This window comes from Maylandia zebra, linkage group LG19 (genome assembly GCF_041146795.1).
Source record: "Maylandia zebra isolate NMK-2024a linkage group LG19, Mzebra_GT3a, whole genome shotgun sequence".
Classification (NCBI taxonomy): domain Eukaryota; kingdom Metazoa; phylum Chordata; class Actinopteri; order Cichliformes; family Cichlidae; genus Maylandia; species Maylandia zebra.
The window spans coordinates 17829390-17849264 of record NC_135185.1 but is presented as its reverse complement, the minus strand read 5'-3'; the positions used below and the strand labels follow the sequence as shown (position 1 = coordinate 17849264).

The 19875-nt window shown below is 41.4% G+C and overlaps 1 protein-coding gene across 1 annotated transcript; it reads right to left on the bottom strand.

The window, feature by feature from the left end:
- Window positions 1–1275: 1275 nt before the first annotated feature.
- Window positions 1276–17823, bottom strand: dcaf5 (ddb1 and cul4 associated factor 5). The gene is made up of 9 exons (XM_004539932.6): window positions 17393–17823; window positions 16234–16377; window positions 14576–14612; window positions 14317–14456; window positions 13678–13807; window positions 10296–10509; window positions 6330–6396; window positions 5459–5586; window positions 1276–3313 (listed from the first exon to the last, which is right to left on the bottom strand). The coding sequence occupies exons 1-9, from the start codon at window positions 17598–17600 to the stop codon at window positions 1976–1978; spliced, it is 2406 nt and encodes an 801-aa protein (XP_004539989.2). The 5' UTR covers window positions 17601–17823; the 3' UTR covers window positions 1276–1975.
- Window positions 17824–19875: the final 2052 nt, after the last annotated feature.

Below are 19875 nucleotides of genomic sequence, written 5' to 3'. Positions count from 1 at the left end.
CTAGGCCTCTTAGTTAGCTAGTTTAGAGTTTTCTGTTAATTTATGTTGTAAATTTATGTTGCATGTAGCACCTTGGTTCCTGGAGGAACGTTGTTTCGCCTCACTGTGTACTGTTAAACTGTATATGGTTGAAGTGACAATAAAGCCAACTTGACTTGTCTTGACTTGGCTCTCTAATATCGCTTATATTAAAATTGATAACATTTTTAAGTCAAGGTGGATGAAAAGCCATTAAAACATTCAGAATACCGGAACGTATCCATGTGCCAAGTGGGTAACACATCATGTGACGTGAAATAAGAAACATGGAGCTTGTGGTGAATTTGTGTTGTTAGCTGTGTTAAATGCAGCTTTAATGCAGTTGTTTTAGGGGTGGTTTTGGCTCAGGTGGTTGAGTGGGTTGTCCACTAATTGCAGTATTTGCAATTGCCCCCCCCCCCAGTGGAAGTCCCGGCTTTTTTTTTTTTTTTTTTTATCCCTCCCAGAATTTAAGTCAGACTTGCTGCAAATCTATTTTGAAGACAAATCAGAATTCTGAGAATAGTGTTTTGTGATAAAGTTGGACTTCTGTGGAAAAAAATTGTAAATAAAGTCAGAATTCTAAGAAAAAAGTCAAGTCTGTGAAACAAAGTCATATAATAAACTGTCTTCTGTGACTAAATTAGACTTCCACAGGAAAATATATAGATATTTAGAATTTGGCTAATAAATTCAGACTTGCGTGGAACAGAGTCAGACTTTCATGTGGGAAAAATTCTGGCTTTTTTTTGTAGTTCTGTGAATTAAGAAGAAAAAAAAAGACTTTCTTCTGGCATTTTTCCTCTAAATTCTGGAAATTCGTGGACTGAAAATATAGTTTGTTTGTTTTTTATCCTTGATCCCAATCTAGTTCCTTAAGAGTGAAATCCAAGACTTCGGTCCTGTCCCACTCCAGTGTTTTTCAGAAATTAATCACTTGTGTTGACATGTAAATCTGCAGTATTAGCAGACTGATCATAATTGACTGAACTCACTCTCCTAAATAAATGCAGCTTTTTGGTTAAGTCAATAAAAGATTCTACTCGGACTGATACGGTTTGCACAGGGTCACGTTTCTTTCACGGGAGAGTTGAGGTTGCGTTGCCATGGCAACTCCGTAAGCTCACAGCAGTAGAGTAGCCGATATCTACAATAAAATGACTCGTTTTCCATTACCTCAGACAGACATGTGTCAGAAAGAGTAAATGTTTCACCCATCGGCGAGTCAGCCTTAGGAAGACGCTGTTGCTTTGTCACTAGAGAACAAATTATTCTTTAATTGCAAGAAAACAAAAGCGAGCTGGCTTGTAATGGTACCCATGGGCTGGATAATGAGACCAAGAACAGCTGGTTGAGACAATGAAAGCATCATTTCAATACACAGCTTATACAAACGGTGCTCCTCAGGATTTCTATGGAGGCAGTCAATTCTTCAGGCCCCCCTGAAGCAGTCTGAGCCGAGAATCACTTAAAAATGAGAATAAGCCTAACCAGATTTACACTCAGTGTGAAATCACAGAAATTAAAATTCCGCCAAGCTTCTTTCCTACAAAAGACTGTTTTGTTGTTATGGTTGGAAGAGCTCCAAATCCAGGGTGGAGTTTTGTGCAACAACCAGAGCTTGAGAAAGAAACACTGATGATGCATGAAAATAAATGCGTCTCACTTAAACACGTCTCACTGTTATCAACAATATTAAGCTTATGTTATACATCTCTTAATGTCATCTGTGGTTCGACCTGAAGAATGACGACAACGTCTGACTGATTTGTTCTCAAACAAAAAACGAATTACTGTCATTTTTTTTAGCTTCCTAGCGCCTTCTGCTCGTAAGCAGTTAGTGTGTGTCACATGACAAAAAAAACAGAGGAGAAAAGCTGAGTTGTAAAAACGCATAGAAAACCCACTTCCCAAATGAAGTCTCTTAACAGTTTCTTTCCAGGGCGAGAAAGCATCACTATGTTTTTAGCTTCTTTTCTGAGGGCGAGGAGGCCGACTCTGCTTCGTCTGATCCCACGTGAGTCCGCTTTAGAGCACTCAGTGCAGGGACTTTTTCTCTCTGTGGCCACTTGTCTTCAGGTGGAACGCCAGTCTCTTCCTCTGGATCTGAGGCAACATGTGGGCCCTCAGTCGTGTACTCTCCCATTGGTGCCACAGTCCGGTGCTGCCCGTTCACTCCGAGGGTGCATCGGCTCTGGGAGGTGCGGTCTACAGCCGGTGAGCTGCCACACGCTTCTCCGCTATCAGAGCTGTCTAAAACTAGCTCTGTAGCAGCCCTCCCTCCAGTCCTGCATCCATCCAGTGACTGAGGAGATGCAGCTGGATGTCTTTCCAGCTCAGTCCTGTCACTCCCTTCCTCATTCTCTTGGCTCTCAGGAGACATTACTGGGCTCAGACACACAAAGTCCGAAGGGCTCAGACATTTTTCCTCCTCTGTGGCGCCGCCGGTTCGGGGCTTGATTTCGAGGGCGTTTTGTTCCTCGCCTGACGAGGAGGAAGACAGGTCATCGATGGAGATTGATGGGTAACTGCAAGAGTCGATGGCGGAAAAGAGAGCTTGCACGGACTCGGGACGATCCCCAGCTCTGGAGACAACATGCATGCGTCTGCGCCTCATGACGTTACGCCGCCTCACGGCGCTACGGCGCTCCTCGTCGTCGCTGCTGGAACTGGAAGTGGATGTGGAGGAGCTAGAGGCTCCAGCGGGAAGCGAAGGAGAGGAGGTGGGACTGGAAATTGTGGAGTTGTCCCTGGGGCTTGGGGATCGAGGCCGGGGCATTGGGTCGAGCCAAAATTCGCTGGAGTCTGAGTCCTCATTCACCAGGAAGCCAGATTGATGGCGCTGATGTCTGCTTCGTCTCCTGGGTCGTTCCTCCCCCTCGTCTCCGGCTTGCTCTTCCGCTCCTGAAGCATCAGGTCCAGCCAGGGAGGAGGAGGAGGAGGAGTTATCAGAGTTGCTGTGGTGACCCGCAGCAGAGGCAGCAGTAGGAGCGGTTGGTGTGGTTCGTGTGGAGCGGCGTCCCCGGGCGTGGAGCTGCATGATGGCCTCCTCACTTAGGTCAGTGTCAGAGTCTGAGCTCCAGCCCTCAATCTCCCGACGCACCAATGAGTCGAAGAAAGCCATCATGCGGGGGTCCTCCTGGATAGACTGGCTGACATAATCGTGGGACAGACCACTGCCGCTGTTGAGAACCAGGGTGATGTACTCCTCGTGAGTGTAGAGGCTGCGGGATTTGTCCTCCACACGACCCTCCAGATCTCCCAGACTGTCAGGCTGCTGGTAGGGACTCCACACCTAAGATGGGCAGAAACATAAAAGGGTAAAGGTGGGTGAGTGGAGGGTGAAGTAGAAGGAAGGAAAAGGGAAAGATGCAGTTAAAAAACACACAAAAACATATGAGATGACAGAGAGAAAGTGAGGAGTAGGAAGAGTGAGCCAGGATCAGGTTATAACACCTGTACCTGTATCGACTTCCACTCAGAGCAGTGACGTACAAGTTTGTGTAACCAAAATAACAAAAAAAGAGAAGCTGGCTTTTGTCACCATCAATGACAGAATTTCTTAAACCGAAGAAGCCATTTTTAATTTTTATATAATATATAAACTAATACAAAAAGTTTAGAGCTCAGCTAGGCTATGTTGTATGCTAGCAGTCTGCTTATTATCATGCACAGGTATAACTGTACTGTACAAAAGTCTTGAGCCACTCCTCATTTCTTTATATTTTGCTTCAAAGCAGCCAAACGTTCCTGAATCATTCAAAGTGGTGCTGAGCAACAGTTTTCCAGGATATTGGAAGGCCTTACAAGGTTATGCCTGCTTTTTCACTGCAGCTCCGATACCCAACTATTTTGAGAGGATTTTTTTTGTTTGTTTGTTTTTGTCAAGCTACTTAACACTGACCTCTGAATCATTCATGCAGAAATATTGCACAGAGCTCAAGAGATGACTCAGTATTGGGTCTGCACATAACAGACAACTTAGCGAGACGTCTGTTTTAAATTGAAATAATTGTATGTGCATTTGTATTGTTTGGGGTTACAGTGGTGTTGGGAGGTAGTGTCAAAAATAATGTAAAACATTTTACATCCAAAGAAGAGCGCTGAATGTCTTTCAAGAAGCCTGGAGAACTATTCCTGAAGATTCTTAAATTACAAGAAAGCTGCCAAAGAGAGTTCACACTGTGCTGAAGAATAAAAGGTTTCACTTTCTAATTTGCCTGATATGTTTGTTTCCATGAATGTTTGCACATGTTTAAATAAGATGATGCAACCATTTTCAAAACAAATTATAAAGAAATAAGGCGTAGCTCAAGATTATTGCAGAGTACTGCATGTTTACAACCCCACCTCCTCTACTTTCAGGATTTTTTGAGAAACACACATCCAAGGATGTGGACCACTTACACACACAAGCAAAGAGGATAAAACAACCGCTTCTATGGGGAGAAGCAAACTGATGATGCAAAGCTGTGTTATTAACTTTGAGACATGAAGCAAACTTCAAATACTGCTTGCCTGGTTTACTGAGAACATGAGCAGCATATTTTCTCATAAGATAATACAGAAACGCAGCTCTAATTCTAATATTATAAAATCATGCTGTACCAAATGATTCACTATCTGCAGACAACCAGATTCGATGTGATACACAGATGAAAACAAATGGCTTCAGCAGACTGAGAGAACTTAATGAGAAGCCTCAGTTTTTATTTTATTTTAACTACAATATTTAACTGATACTGCAGCTTAATCAAGCTTGAGCTCAAGTGAAGAGTTTAACAATAATACGTGTTTATTTCAACGCTTACACAACCTTTAGCTGCCTTAAACTGCAAAGATTTTAGAAAGCCTTGTTGCATTTCATAATATAGTCTAGCTCTGGTTTCAGAAATACTGTATGTGTAGAACCTCTCACATCTTTCATGACCCACTTTATGAACACCGCCCAACATCATCTGCTTCAGTCGACAATAGTGATCGGGGAAATCCATCCGTTTTCAATCCCCACTGCACAAGCGGGACGTTAGAGCTCAGTCAGTTACTCAGTGGTGTCATTGGAGACCAATGTCTCACTTAAGGGCACGTTTGCTGTCCAAGCAACAGATGATGCTGAGACTCGGATGTTGGGACAGTCCACTAACAGGATCATTTCTCTAACCGCTCGTCACCCTGAAGCTGCAGAAAATGGAAGAGACACATCTGTGCACCAACACGAAGCCCGAAAGAAGAGCTGACGCCAAAAACTGCAGTTCCTCAAACGTCCATTTGAGGTGGGCTCAAAGAGCGAGTCAATCCCAGGAGATTCCCTGTTAAACTGCCTGTTTTATTTTATATTTACAGCCTGGTCAGAATGTTTTAGTGTCTGCAGCAAACATTTCTTATATGCAGTTAGTAAAATCAGAAAAACAAATCACAGTATAAAGGTTCCTTTACTTACCTTGATGACTTTCTCCACACCGGAGGAGCAGATCATGTATGTGTGAGGGTTGAAGCGGACCTGGTTGACTATGGAGCGGTGACCCTTCAGGACCATGAAAGCTCCGTTAACAACACGACCAGGGCCTCCTTAAAAGAAAAGCTTTGTTAACATGTTACCGGCACACAAAACACATCGTTCAGAGCCACAGAAATGAAAGACTACAACAGGGACTCATTAAAGAAGAAAAACATTCGGTTATACAGCAATTCAGCCTGATTCTTGATCTCCTGAGACAGAAAATGCAGACTGTGAAATATAGCAGTTCTAATCTTTATAATATACCATTAGCCTGACAAACAAAAAGGCTCTGTGTGCATATTTCAAATGTGAGTAACTCCTTGAAAAGTCATAAATATGGCAGGTGGTGTTACAGAGCTACAAATACCACATTCTTGGATTGCTGCATTTCTGGGGATTTTCCTCCTGGAGTAATTATATCTGAGGCATTTTCACTGTAAGAATATATCGAGCAGTAATTTCTAAATTGTTTTTAGTTCGTGTGAGCAGGTGGAAACATTCAACGTTAATTTGACATTGCATTGAAGCTTAGCTACAGGTTATTCTGTAGTTACTCGTGCCTGGAAAGTCTATTATAACCAAATGAGCTGAGGGTAAACCACAGTCTGCCCTGATGATGTCTCCAAATGCAAAACGTTGTCAGGCTTAATGTGCTGACTAGACAGAAGACAATCTCACACTGGGATATAGATTATCAAATCATTTCACTTCTTTTGTTGCACCAAAATGTCAAAAATGCAATAACTCCTGCTCAACATAACAGCGCAAAGACATAAATATGCCATCGGTGCAGTTAGATCCAATAACTCACCTGCTTCTGGATCCTTTGGGATTTTCCACATGTAGAGGTTGAAGTCGTCTGACCCAGACAAGATGTACTGAAGGAGAAAGGGGAAAACAAAAGCCCCAGTTTGTATGACTTAAACTTTCCATTTCAGCTATAAAGAGAAAATTGCTGACATGCGTATGTATGCTGGGAGTAATGAACCATGGGGAATTTGGGTGGTTGGGCAATACGTAGCACAAAAACAACCGATCTTATCGCGACACCGTGTCTCATAATGTGCGATCAAATGCCGCCTTCACACGACACGGCAGTCTGACCCCAACAGAGCTCCTGCTGCCCGTCTTGACTGTTGTTGGATTTTGGGAACAGATGGTTCCACTTGAACCTGTCGCTTAAGGTAGGCTTTGACAGAGTCGGGGTGGGGGTGCTCTATGTTCTTATACGTATGACTTAAAACAGCATGAAGAAGGAAAGACTAGAATGAAGAATTACTTTATGGTTAAAACCCATTTACAGCTAGCATATCCACTGCATTACATGTCCTGGTGATGTTAACCAGACTTTAGAGTTTTAGAAAAAAGAAAGGGATTTGTGTAGAGTAAGCTCTTTCTAATGTTCAAAAAACCTGTTTCAGATGATTTCAGCTATGTGACAAGTCACATTATCCTGCTGGAAAAAGCCTTCATAGAGGAATGGCTGTGATCCACAACAGTACTCAGGTAGGATGTAGCATTTAATCATCCTCACAACCAGCCTAAACCGATGATTCAAGGCAGGAGGGAAAGATGTTTTCATGTTGTTTATGCCAAATTCTGACCCTAACCTGTGAACAACGCAGCAGAAATTGAGCCTCAGACCAGGCAACATTGCTCCAATCTTCTCTTGTCCAATTGTGTTGAGTCAGTATGACTTAAATCCTCAGTTTCCTGTGCTGAGCTGAGAGGAGTGAAAACCAGTGTGGTCTTCTGCTGATGTAAGCCGTCTGCTTCAAGGTTTTATGGGATGTTGATTCAGAGATGCTCTTCTGCATATCTTGGTTGTAATTACTGGTTATTTGAGTTACTGTTGCCTTCAGCAGTTTGGCCATTCTCCTCTGACCTAAGGCATCAACAATGCGCTTTCATCCAGAGAACAGACGCTCACTGGATATTTCCTCTTTTTCAGAACGTTCTCTATAAATCCTGAAAATGGGTGTGTGGGAAAATCCCAGTACATCAGCAGTTTCTGAAGTATTCACACCAGTCTGGCACCAACAACTGCACCAAGTTCAGAGTTACTTAAATAACCTTTCTTCCCCATTTTGATGCTCAGTTTAAACTTCAGCGGGTCATCTTGACCATGGTTACAAGCCTAAATGCATTAACTTGCAGACATTAGATTTGGCTCATTTTTGCATGAACAAACAGCTTATAAAGCAGCCAGTGAATGCATATTTTGCATATGCAGATGTTACCCTATTCAGGTAACCAGCAGCAGTGTTCAAAGAATCAAAAAAAAACAAAATCTACATCTTTGCATTTCTCTTTAGCAGATTTTTATTTAATGGGAATGGCTTTCAAGCCCCATTTTACAAGTGGAGGCAAATTCTTTTGTGATAAAATAATTCACATTCGCTTTAAGGCATCGTCATCTGCTCCTTACAGTCTGTCAAACTGTGGAATATTTTTGTGGTGTTTCATCAGCAAATTACTTTAAATGAATGTCTTCAATTTCCTTCTGTAAACATTCTGCCGGTCTGCGCCGGTGCATTTTTCTTCACAGGGTTTTACTGTCCACTGTTTTTACACAGTTCTTTTCCAACATTATATGCATGCTTTCAGAAAACCCATGTCTTCATCTAAGAGAAGTCCTACATAAAATGATCAACAGGGATGAAAAGTAATCATGCCTGAGGCTGAGACGGTGAGATTAGTTTAGCTGCTGGGCATGGACACATTTTTAGCTCAACACCTGTGTGCTTTGCCTCCCGTTCCCAGAGGACACATCAGGAAAGGAATTTTGTGCCCAAAACTAACTCCCCTCTTTCCTTTCTATCAGCTTCATGCAGCAAGTCACCACTCAGCTCTTCTGCTCTCACACCATTCTGAGAAAATCCTCTACTACAAGCAGAGCCTGCATGAAAAAAAGAGCTACTCGGTTACAGCTGCTACATTTGGTCAAACCTCCATCACATCCTGTCAGTTGCTTGGTTTCTTATACCACTTCTTCTCATTATCCTCCAACATCCATTGTGTAATTAGTACACCTAGTACAAGAATCTGAGAGTATTCTACTTGGCTTAGGAAATTCTCAAACTGCACTCACACACCTGTAGCTCAGGTGGCAGAGCAGGTCAGCCACTAATCTGAAGGTCGGTGGTTCGATCCCAGGCTACCTCCTGGCTGCATGCCAAATATCCTTGGGCAAGATACTAACCCCATGTTTGCCTACTGGTGGTGGTCAGAGGGCCCGGTGGCGCCAGTGTCTGGCAGCCTCGCCTCTGTCAGTGCGCCCCAGGGCAGCTGTGGCTACAATGTAGCTTGCCATCGCCAGTGTATGAATGTGTGTGTGAATGGGTGGATGACTGAATGTAGTGTGAAGCGCTTTGGGGTCCTTAGGGACTAGAAAAGCGCTATACAAATGCAGGCCATTTACCATTTACTCAGAGGCTCAGTAAACTCAGTTTTAAAATATCAATGTAATTATGATGCAGTGCTTTTCCTGGAAAAAAAAAGAAACTGATTATGGCAAAAAATAGCTACACAGATGGCTCACTGTGTATATAATAACCCTTTGCAAGATGCCTTCTGCTTTGTTTATGTCAAACAAGTCAGCAAGTAAGTTTTCATGAAAACCTGCTAAATATTAAACACAGGGAAATGATTTGTGATTAAACAGGCCCAGAACAGCTGCTGCACAAACAGGTTAGTACAGCTCAGGTCATGATTATGTGAATGTACACCTGACAATTTGAAAGTCGTTACATCCCTGATTACAAATTAAACATAGTTGGAACCTAATGCATGTTATTACTGCATATGTAATTGTTTTCCAATAAAGTGAAAGGTTGATTTTATCAGTAAATTTTGAGAATAGTTCAATAAAAATGAATCATCTTAAAATATTATCTGGAACTCTGCAAATTCTAGATTAATGAGTCCACTAATGAACTCTGGAAAATATCAGAAAGAGGCAGGAAGACTGTTCAAAGTCTGTTTTTCTTCTTGAATTTTGACACAGAGCAGGAAACAGTTCCTGTCAGATGCATTCTCGCTGGTCAAAAATCAAGCAATTTAGGCAACAGTGTTTTCTGAGTGGAGGGGGTTGAAGCAGGACACGAGAAATACACTTACAAGCTGTGATTTCATTGGACAACTACCTGCACTGATCTCACATCTGTGCAAATCAGAATTTACAGTCTTTGTATTAAGGAGCTAGCAGGTCAAAGACTTAGATATCGGACTTGGCTGGGTTGGAAATTTGCCTCCTCACATGTGCCTTCATCAATTAATGTCTAGAAAAGTTCGCGACTGCTGTGTAGGTATTAAAGAAATTCCATTCCATCAGCAGCTGAGGAAATTCAAACCTTATTGTGCTGTCCTGACCCGATTCTGCACTCTTTGAACTACCTTCAGATCTTTTTTAAGCCTTTCTGAGCCTAACTGACACCAAAGGCAAATGTTAACGTAATAAACATGACTAGAGGCTGATGTCATGTCTGAAGAGGACCAACAGGAGGATCAGTGACTGAGGCCAGGGGCTTCTGGTGCTCCTCCAGCACTCAAAAGTCCCAGTTTCACAGAAGGAACTAATATATTCTATTTTCATTGTGTCTCCAAATACCCTCCTTAAATTTCATTTGAGGTATCCACAAAGTCAGTTAAAACAATCACTGTTCTATGTTTCGTACGTGCTTATTGTTTTAGGAGCTAAATCCCACTCGAGAAAATCAGCTGTCCCGTGTATCATTTAAAACACGGGTCGGTAAACACATATGATCTGTTTACCGACCTGATCCTTGTCCCCGGCGAAGCAGCAGCTCTTCATGGTGCAGGAGTTGAAGTAGCCCTGGTTATCGAACTGGAAGCTGGGAAGCCGGGAGTGCAGCTCGTAGAGGACCGGCGGCAGGCGGCGCCGCAGAGCCAGCAGCTGGGTGCCGGTGCTGTTGAAGCGAACACTCATGGCGCTCTGCAGGGACATACTGCCTCCATAACGGAGCAGCGAGCTGAGAGGGCGAGAGGAGAGAAATGATAATACCCGTCTCATTGTTCACAGTACTACAATCACAGAAGACAGCAAGAATATGTAGGTAACCGCTTTTTTAAACAACCAGATGAGGATAAAACAAGGTGATTTTCACTACATAAGTAATCCCAAAATAAATATCTTGTAGTTCCAATAATGAGAGCCAAAATATTTAAGTATTTATTTAAGAGAAACAACAGTGCTGATGAGTCATTATTCAGACAGATGAATAGCACGACTTTTTCTTGTGGTTTAACTTTAACATGCTGTGAAAGTTTACTAAAACAGCATTACACAATTTCTAAGTACTGATCTTCATACTTTTCCACATACTTTGGCACCTTTGAAAGAACTCCCCACGAGAAAACAGCGAGAGAAAGATACAATTCTGTGCAAGACTTGAGTAAATTCTTTATACTTTGCTAAGAAAATGGGAAATGGGTGCAGTGACTTACCCAAACATTTGCAAATATACATGAAAATACAGTATATAAATCAAAAACTGCATTTGTACAATTCTAATGAGCTTGAAAGTCCATATTTGGGATAAACACCTTTATTCAACACACCCTGAACTCTCATAGTCAAGCTTTCTTGTAATTCTTTATAGCCTTCGGGAAAAGCTCTCAAAGCTAGTCTGTGGATGTTTGGATGCCTTTAGATGATCCAAAACTTCAATAATGTTGAGGTTCAGTCTCTGGAAAGGCCACTGACTGATAATGTTCCACAGTGTGTTTTTGCATAAAAGAAAAAGTTAAACTTGGATCCCTCACTCCATAAGAACTGTTGCCACTGATTTTCAATCCAGTTCTTGTGTAATTTAGCAGATCTTAGCCTTTTGTCCTCATTTCCCTTCATTAAGAACGGCTTCTTGCCATCCATCCTTTCACTCACTCCATGTCTACTGGGGCTTTAAGCAAAAAGATCAATCAACTGAAGGGTCAGATACATGTCTCAGGTCTGGAGTCGTTCCTGAAAAGTTTCCTTTTTGTTAAGGACATAACATCCATATGTTATTCATCTGCTGTGGGGTTTTTTTCTTAAGGGCTACCACTGGACATACTGGACACAATGAAGACAAATTGAAAGTTTTCAGCTAGTAGCTCTTTGGAAATCACCTAGTTGGTGCAAACATACTTTTTTATGTCTCTCAAACTTTGTTATCTTTGGCAAATGGGAGCAACTGCTGTGTTTTTATGACAGGCTGCTAGTTAAAGATACAATTGAAAATTGGCTCATTGCTAAGTTGTCTGTGTACACAAAAAAAGATTCATCCCTGGAGTTAGGTGCTTTTTTAGATGGGTGAAAACATTATTCTGAAAATGGTCACATACAATGACTGGACTGAAAATGAGTGAAAAAGCAGCCAAAAAGAAAAACTTTGAAAAACTTCAGAAAGTCTGGAGATTACAGCTAAAAACCACTTTAGAAATTATAAGAAAGTCTAGCTGCAAAATAAAAAGAATGAGGGTGGCTCAGGACTTTTGCACATTACTGTACATCATAATCTCGATGAAAATGACATCATTAGAAAGCATGTCTGCCCTTTAGCCAAGGGGAGACTGTTAAATTACTCTGGCTAAGTAAATTAAATATTTCATGAAACACCTTTTAGCTGGAAGCTATTTTTAAACTTGATAGTGAACTGAGGACATTTCTAAGGAGCGTCTCTAAACATCCCCCTCGCTGCAGAGAAGCAGAGCCAACACCGGTGGGGGAGAAATGACTCAGTGTTTACTTTTACTGGCCATCATCTCTGCGCTAAAATCCCAAGTATGTCTAAACTCACACTCAGCGCCATTCAGTTCAGTGTTTTCACAGACACATTTTTATTGGTGCAAACATTTGTTTTTGTTTTGCAGTGGGAGGAGAGTCCTACAGTGGCCCTGAGAGGCCAAATGAACTGCAACTTGAAAACAAACAAACAAAAAAACACCAGCAAATAGAAAAATGCTGTAAAAGCACAATTTTATGGATAATTAATGCCAGTTAATCCACAAACAGAAGGTGCTGAAAAATGCAGACAGGTTGTGAATGCTAGCATTACTCGCTATATAAAACTCCTGTTCCTTTCAAATCTTTGTTATCCTCAGAGTCATTCTTTTATCTGGTGTCTGGCGAGCACTGAGCCCTGTGCTGTAGCTACATCCTAAGGTTTTAAAAACTGAGCTTTAAAACGTGCTGCAAATGAACAGCGGTAATAAAAACCCAGTGAGACCGACAGTGATCACTGACTTCACTTTTCGGTGCTTGTTCATATTAAACAGAATAAGATACAAAGCATTAAAACAAGTTAAAACAACAACATCCTTAATGACCACAGTGTAGTTTGGACCCATACCTAAAAATAAATGTCACTATTTCTTTTTCTTCAGTTATATGAATATGCCTGGATATGGATTAATAGTATAGCTGTTTGTTGCATGTTATTGCTGCAGATCTTAATATGCTTTATATATTTTGAGGCAAGTTTATCTATAGTGTTACACCATATATTGTAAGGATGTTATGTGTTTGTATCAACTGCCTTCTAAGCCCCATTTAGCAAAAATTAGCTTCTTTGAGCCTCTGATATCCATTCTATATGAATTAAGACACTTATGTTTACTGGTAGCTTTTCACTTCCAGATCTGATTCATCAACTCATTTTGTTTCCACAAACACTTCAGTTTTTGTCGCTTATTTTTTTATAACCTTTTGTTTTATATTTTTGCAGCATTTTTTTTTTTTTAATTTGCTGGTGTTTTCTTAAGTTTGAGTCCGTTTGGCCTCTCAGGGCCACCATACAGTTGTGCTATTGGAAGAGGAAAAGCAGGTGTTAGTTTAATGGTGATGTTACAGTGCCATCTGGTGGAGATTGTCAGGTAAATCTGTTACTTAATAATTTTCTGGCTTAGACTGCTTTATGTGAAACCACAAAGATTTATTTATTTATTTTTTTTTTAAAGCTAGATTCAGGTTTTTTCCATTTCAGTAAAAAAAGTTTTACTGCATGAAAGGCTCTTACTACAATGGACAAAATACAAGCAGACGCCATCTTATTTTTATGCTTCAACATCATAATAATTTCCACTGCTGAGTCAATTTATTCTTCGAGAAGAACAAATGTTAATCTCTTAAAGACAAAGAAAAGAGAAGCATGTCTGACCTGCGCGGCTTGCGGATGTCCCACAATCCAACACCCTCCTTGGAATTGGCCGTGGCGAGCAATCTGGGCTCCACGGGGTTAAACATTACACTGTGGAAGGCTGAGGGGTAGCTGGCCAAGCAGAAGGGCTCTACAGGGAGAGAAGATTTTCATATTCACAGCAGTTTTTAATAAAGGAATGTTACATTTCAAACAATCACACTCAATCATTCAAATAGCAGCACAGGGCTTTCTGCATACAGTGGAAATTATGATTGGATCCATCATGAGAGGAACGCAAAAACATTTTTTTGGACTACAGCAGGTGAAAAAAAAGCCTGCAGGCAGAAAAGGAAGCCCAATGTTGCTAAATGTATTATCAGGCCAACTTGGTCACAAGGAAGGCTTCTAAAATAGCAGGATGGAGACGTCATGCAAGATGATCCACTGCATTTGTAAAAATATCAACAAGTCTCACCAAGACCCATCACACACACGCACTTAAAATACACCGTGTGACTGGATATTAGCAGCTTTATCAATTACAACCATGACAGCAAACATAAGAGATCGGTGTCTGAAACGTCCAATGTGCGAAATGCATGGGATTTCGAACTGATCTATACAAACTTATTCATCATCTAATCCAACTGCTCTTACCTCCATGAGGCGGTTCGCGAGTGTCCCAAATAAGCACCCGTCCGTCATCGGATGAGCTGGCAAACACATTGTCATTGACCGGGCTGACGGACAAGCTGTACACAGCATCGATATGCAGGAACACGTTCAGAGTTTCCCTCCTGCAGGAAGTCAAGCGTTAATCATTTTGTTAGCGCGGTTAAATCGCTGACCTTTTCATGATGGCTATGAGCTCATCAAAACATTTTGATACTACAGTAACAAGGGTCATTTTACCCACCTCTCCACATCGTGAAGAATCACCTGTTCATCATTTCCTGTTCAACAACAAATACATAAAGCAGGTTACAAGGTGAAGGAAAAGAATACATTTTAAACTTCAAGCTACAGCTGTAGTCAGAAGTTAACATACAGTCACATGCATGAATGTCGTAGTAATTTTGAGCTTTAAGTCGTTTCTTTGAGCTGTTCTTTTTCCCAGGGTGGAATGATTGTATAGCAAATTTGAAAGTGATTTGAATGTTCTCCAGTCCACACAGGGTCAGAGTATACATACAGACTCAAATATGTACAAACACTGCTAAAAAATATTTGGTAAATGTTCGAGTTGCACCTCAACCACATGCTTTCTAAAGCCATGAAAAAGCTTTTGGTAGAATTCTGGCTGGATATTTAACCACTCTCCTTGGTAGAATTGGTAGAGTTCATTTTAACTGGTTGGATTCCTGGCACAGACACCTTGGAATGGTTATTCCAGAAGTTTAATGTTAGCATGTTTAATTTACTCCATAACCAGTTTTGATGCATGTTTAGGGATCATTATCCTGTTGGAACAACCAATTGTGCACAGATTTCAACCAACTAGCTGTTGATCTGAAGTGAAGTTGAAGGATTTGGAGGTGGCCCTCCTTCATTATTCAATCCACTTTGGCAATTTACTACCAGTAGGAGCAAAACAACCTCAGAGAATAATGCTACCACCATCATGCTTTAGAGCTGGTGTACTTTACACAGGTTTCAAAGCCTTACTTTTAATTATCCAAAAATAACTAGCTATTATTCTGTAGAAGGCATCTGGCTTGTCCATGTGGGCAGCTGGAAAGTTCACTCAAGCGTGAATAAGTCCATTTTGGAGTAGGGCCTTCTTTCGTAGTCGACACCCACCCATGACGATGTAAAACTCAGTTTTTGAACTGATGATTAGAGTCTTCAGTTGTTTAGAAATGACTGGAAGAGACCTTACCAATGTATAAATCTGCAGTTCTCCTTCTTAGATCAGCACAGAGTTCCTTGGACTTTAACATTGCTCTGAGTATTGGTCAGTCCAGTGAGTGCTGTGAAATAATTCCTTTTTTATGCTGCAAAGACAAACTACTAGTTGTAATCAATCTTGATCAGTGATTGTAGAACCTTCAGCACCACTTATTAAAAGATTTAAGTAAGTGTAAGATGTATGCTGTACAATCATTTCACTGAGGTAAAGAACAGTTCAAAGAAACCATTAAAAGCTCAAAATTACCATGAAGTTCATGCCCATAATGACTGGATGTAAACTTCTGACCACAACTGTAGTTTTCTTTTAAAGGGTGTGTTAGATACTATAGTTATTTTATTCTCAAATAATAGCTCAGTAAAGCCTGACAGAACTTTAGAGTCTCTGGACTCTTTTGCATAGCAGCCAGACTGAAATCAGCAACTCCTGCAGCTAATTTAATTTCCCCCCCCCCATCTATTATTTATACTCAACATCGTTCATGTGCAGTGAATCAAGCTCAGCCTTTTCCACAGTGCACATCAAAGTCTCTATTAAACATTTTATCTGTCTGAATACTTTTTAAATTCTGTTTGCTGTACACGTCCCACAAACACTTCCAGCTCAAAGGTTAAAAAGAGTAGTTACGTCCAGCAGGGATCAGATAGTACTTGTCTTTTTCTTACCACCAGAGAAGACTTTTTTGTTGGTGCTGTCAAAGGCCAGACAGAAGATGTTAGAGAGGTGCTCCCCCTTCAGCTTCACAGGCTTGGAGCGGCCGTGGATGGCTTTCTCCATGTGCCACAGAAGCACCCGACGGTCATCTCCACCTGCAAGTAAAGATGGAGCATTACGACCAAACTTTTAAAAAACAACGCTTTCTCACGGGTTCCAGATAAATGAGCTTTCAGGAAAGAAACTCTTCGTGAAATCAGTGCAACAAGTAACAGAATAGTGACAGAACTTTGAGCAAAAATACTAGATAAAATAAAAATATTTTCTATATGTTGTTTAGCAGACCAAACAAAGTGCTTAGACATACATGGCAGTATTGTATGAATGTATTGAGACTTGCAACAGAAAGTGTTTGGGGTACTAAACTAAGTAGACATGAACTACATATTTACCCTTAACACTAATCACATTTTGCCAGAGAAAACCTGAATGCGACCCCAACAACATGACTGGACCTTGCTTGTCCTGGAACCACTGTTTCCCTGTTACAATATTTTCCTTATCCAAATTCACAGGATTGCAATGAGATACATTTGTCTCCCAACTCCCTTCAAGTCTCTATATCACCGCCTGCATACCAGCAAGACTAAAACACCAGTGATTTGCATTTCATGCAAGAACCTTACATACTAATTAACTCTAGCCAAGTTTGTGTTGTATGCATCTTTTACTTTTTATTGTGGCAGATAAACAGATGCGTGTCATAAGGCAGACTCATGCTAACATGCTGGAATCCCACGGTGCAATGTAAACTGTAGACTCAAAATGGCAAGCCACAGGCTGTCACGCTAGGCCAGATGATTGTTTTTAATCCTCTCAGGACACTAACAGCTTCCATGAGGTCGCCATGATTTGACTCATGAGAGGGAAAAATGTCCACTTCAGAGCCCACATGGGTCGTCTTCTGCACTGACAGAAGATGGGACCGGTCCGAGGTAGCTGCTGCTGCTGCCCCCTCTGACTGTTTGACTCCCACTAGCCATCAAGAAAAGCTAGGCTAACTTAGCATCGGCTACGGTTACAGCTGACTGCCTGGCTAGCTAGCGTTAGCATGCTAACAAATTAAAACAGTGCAAGCTAGAGGAAGAAGAGGAGGGTTTGACAACTTACCAGACACCAGCCATTCCCCGCCGTTGTTGGAGAACTCAATGGCGTTGACACAGCCGAAATGTCCGAGCATATCCTTCTTGTAGAGGCTGGTGCAGCCTGCCAGCCTGCGCCTCTGGAATTCCTCCTTCAGGAGCGGCTGCCCAGTCAGCTCTCTGCGGGACAGAAAGCCCAGTGAGGAGCGCATAGCGCAGCCCTTCAGCTCCTTCATTTTCACCGTGCACGAATACGGCCCGCTCTGCTTTTGTTTTCACTACTGCACCCGGGACATCTGCTCACACTGTGGGGAAGATGTGGCGCACTGTTGGGTCTACATTATGGTGGATACCCCGCTGCCTGCTGATGTCGACGTTATTTCGCACCTCCTCTGTCTTCTCGCCAGTCCCAGCAGCAGCTTCCTGCTCCGGTGGAGGAGGACCTCTCTCTCCCCCTGGCTGTCACTCGGCACCACCAGCCAGCACTCCAGTCCCTTTAATTCACACCATTCAGCTCACATTTTACCATTGAACTACCCTCTGTCAAGTTTGTACCATTTTAATATTTTAGTTTGCTATCCATGTGACGCACAAATGCCGCTAATTATTCTTATTATTCTTATTACAGGTTAATAATTAATGCAAATGTTACACAAGAGAGTGGCAATTAATTAATTGAGATCTTTGTATTTACTTTTTAGTGCTTCTTATTCTGGTACTTACACTATAATGGTTTATCTATTCCCGTATAGGTATGAAGTATATTACTTTCTTCTTATTGCCAAATTGATCAGTATATTTATGTATCTATTTATTATGCAATACCTTGTTATAGATCAAAACTGTGTAGTTTTCTGTAGTTATATTCCAGATAGACAAGCAGCTGCCGGCCAACCAGCAAGACGCAGTGGTGCTTGACAAGGAGCAGAAGACGTAACAATCCCAGCATACAGAAAGGAGGAGTAAATAGAGGGTTATAAAGAGAAGTACAGGAAACGGAACAACTGGCGTATGTGGAAGGTGAAGTCCAAAGTGATCTCAGTGGTAATAGGAGTGTTTGAAGCTGTAAACCCCAAGTTGGACAAATAGATCCAGCAGATTCCAGGTCTCTGTAAAGAACAGTACAGTCCTAGGGAAGGACTCCCAGGAGCTGAGCTTTAGAAACACATGCATATATCATTGGCATACCCCAGCTTTTCCTCCCTATTTTCCTTCCTTATGAATGGCTTCTTGACAGCCACCCTTCCACCCAGATCGTTTCTCATTTCCGATGAAGCTTCAGTGAACAGTAGATGGATCAACTAAAGGGTCAGATGTGCCAGGTCTTTCCTGGATTTGTTCCCAATTCTTATGCACACACTCCCTGTAGTTCTTTGTATTTGTATCACTTTGCACTTTTTCCACCATTGCTACTAACAGACTGGTGCAATAAAGATCACCAAATTTTTTCTTGCACTTTCATTCACATGGTCCTCACCAGATATGTAGATCTTCACATTTTTGAGAAGTATAATGAATTCTTGGTTTTGAGTTTATTATAGATGTTGAAAACAGCCCCTCAGTTTATTTGGTAGTTGGTCTGTTAATAAAAATTATCAGGTTTGATTAACAGGTAGATGCCTTTAAATAGTTGTTTTTATTAAATAAACAGTGACAAAAGTGTCATCTTTCCCACCTTAGATTTTGAAACACATTAGTAATATAGCTCTTTCTGCATTATTTCCACCTACGCAGGATTTGTTAGCTGTGCCCATTCTTTATAGCTCACAGTTGTGCTATTCTTGTACATGCTCTGGTTGCATCTCGTATTGATTATTATAATTCTGTCCTCTCCATCTAACCTTACCATACAAACTTCTTCATAGACTTCTTCTGCTCGTGGCATTACCAGAATCCCTTCCTTCCTTATTACTCCTGTCCTCCTCCTGTTCCTGTGTAATATCGCATTAATCTTAAGATTCCGCTCCTTGCTTTCAAGTCTCTCCACAATCTCACACCTATACATCTCTATGATCTTCTACACATCACCGTCCCTGGCTGTACTCTCAGATCCACCTCCTCTACCCTCATTGTAGTATCTCCCCACCTGACCACCATGGGTTTAAGAGCTTTCAGCTGAGTGGCCCCCTATGCACCACATACAAAACGTAGATCGCCTCGCAAGGCCAGCCTTAAAACACAAGGTTTTCCTTTTCTGTCTAATTTTATTTTTATCTTCCATAGACTGGTTTCTATACCATGATTTTGTTTTTTAATGGCTTGTAAGGCATCCTTGAGTGTCATGAACAGCACCTAGAAATCAAATGTATTATGATTAGCTAGTTATTGTGAATGCAATGCTAAATCTGAAAAAAAAAAACCTGCGTATTGTGTTGAAGATATCGAGGAAAGTTGAACTAGGGCTGGACGGTACTTTTGTTTAAAACCAGTTTGTACCACAAGATGGTGCAAAAAGTCCACGTAAGCTTTATCACATGGACATTTATATATACAGTCGCAGCCTTTTATAGG

What these genes read in the sequence shown, in the direction of transcription:
- dcaf5 (XM_004539932.6), bottom strand. Translation starts at nt 17,600, where the DNA reads ATGAAGGAGCTGAAGGGCTGCGCTATGCGCTCCTCACTGGGCTTTCTG. An exon ending in CGGGGAATGGCTGGTGTCTG is followed by an intron (nt 16,378 to 17,392) that starts GTAAGTTGTCAA and finishes CTTTACTTGCAG; the next exon opens with GTGGAGATGACCGTCGGGTG. An exon ending in GACATCCGCAAGCCGCGCAG is followed by an intron (nt 10,510 to 13,677) that starts GTCAGACATGCT and finishes TCGCCCTCTCAG; the next exon opens with CTCGCTGCTCCGTTATGGAG.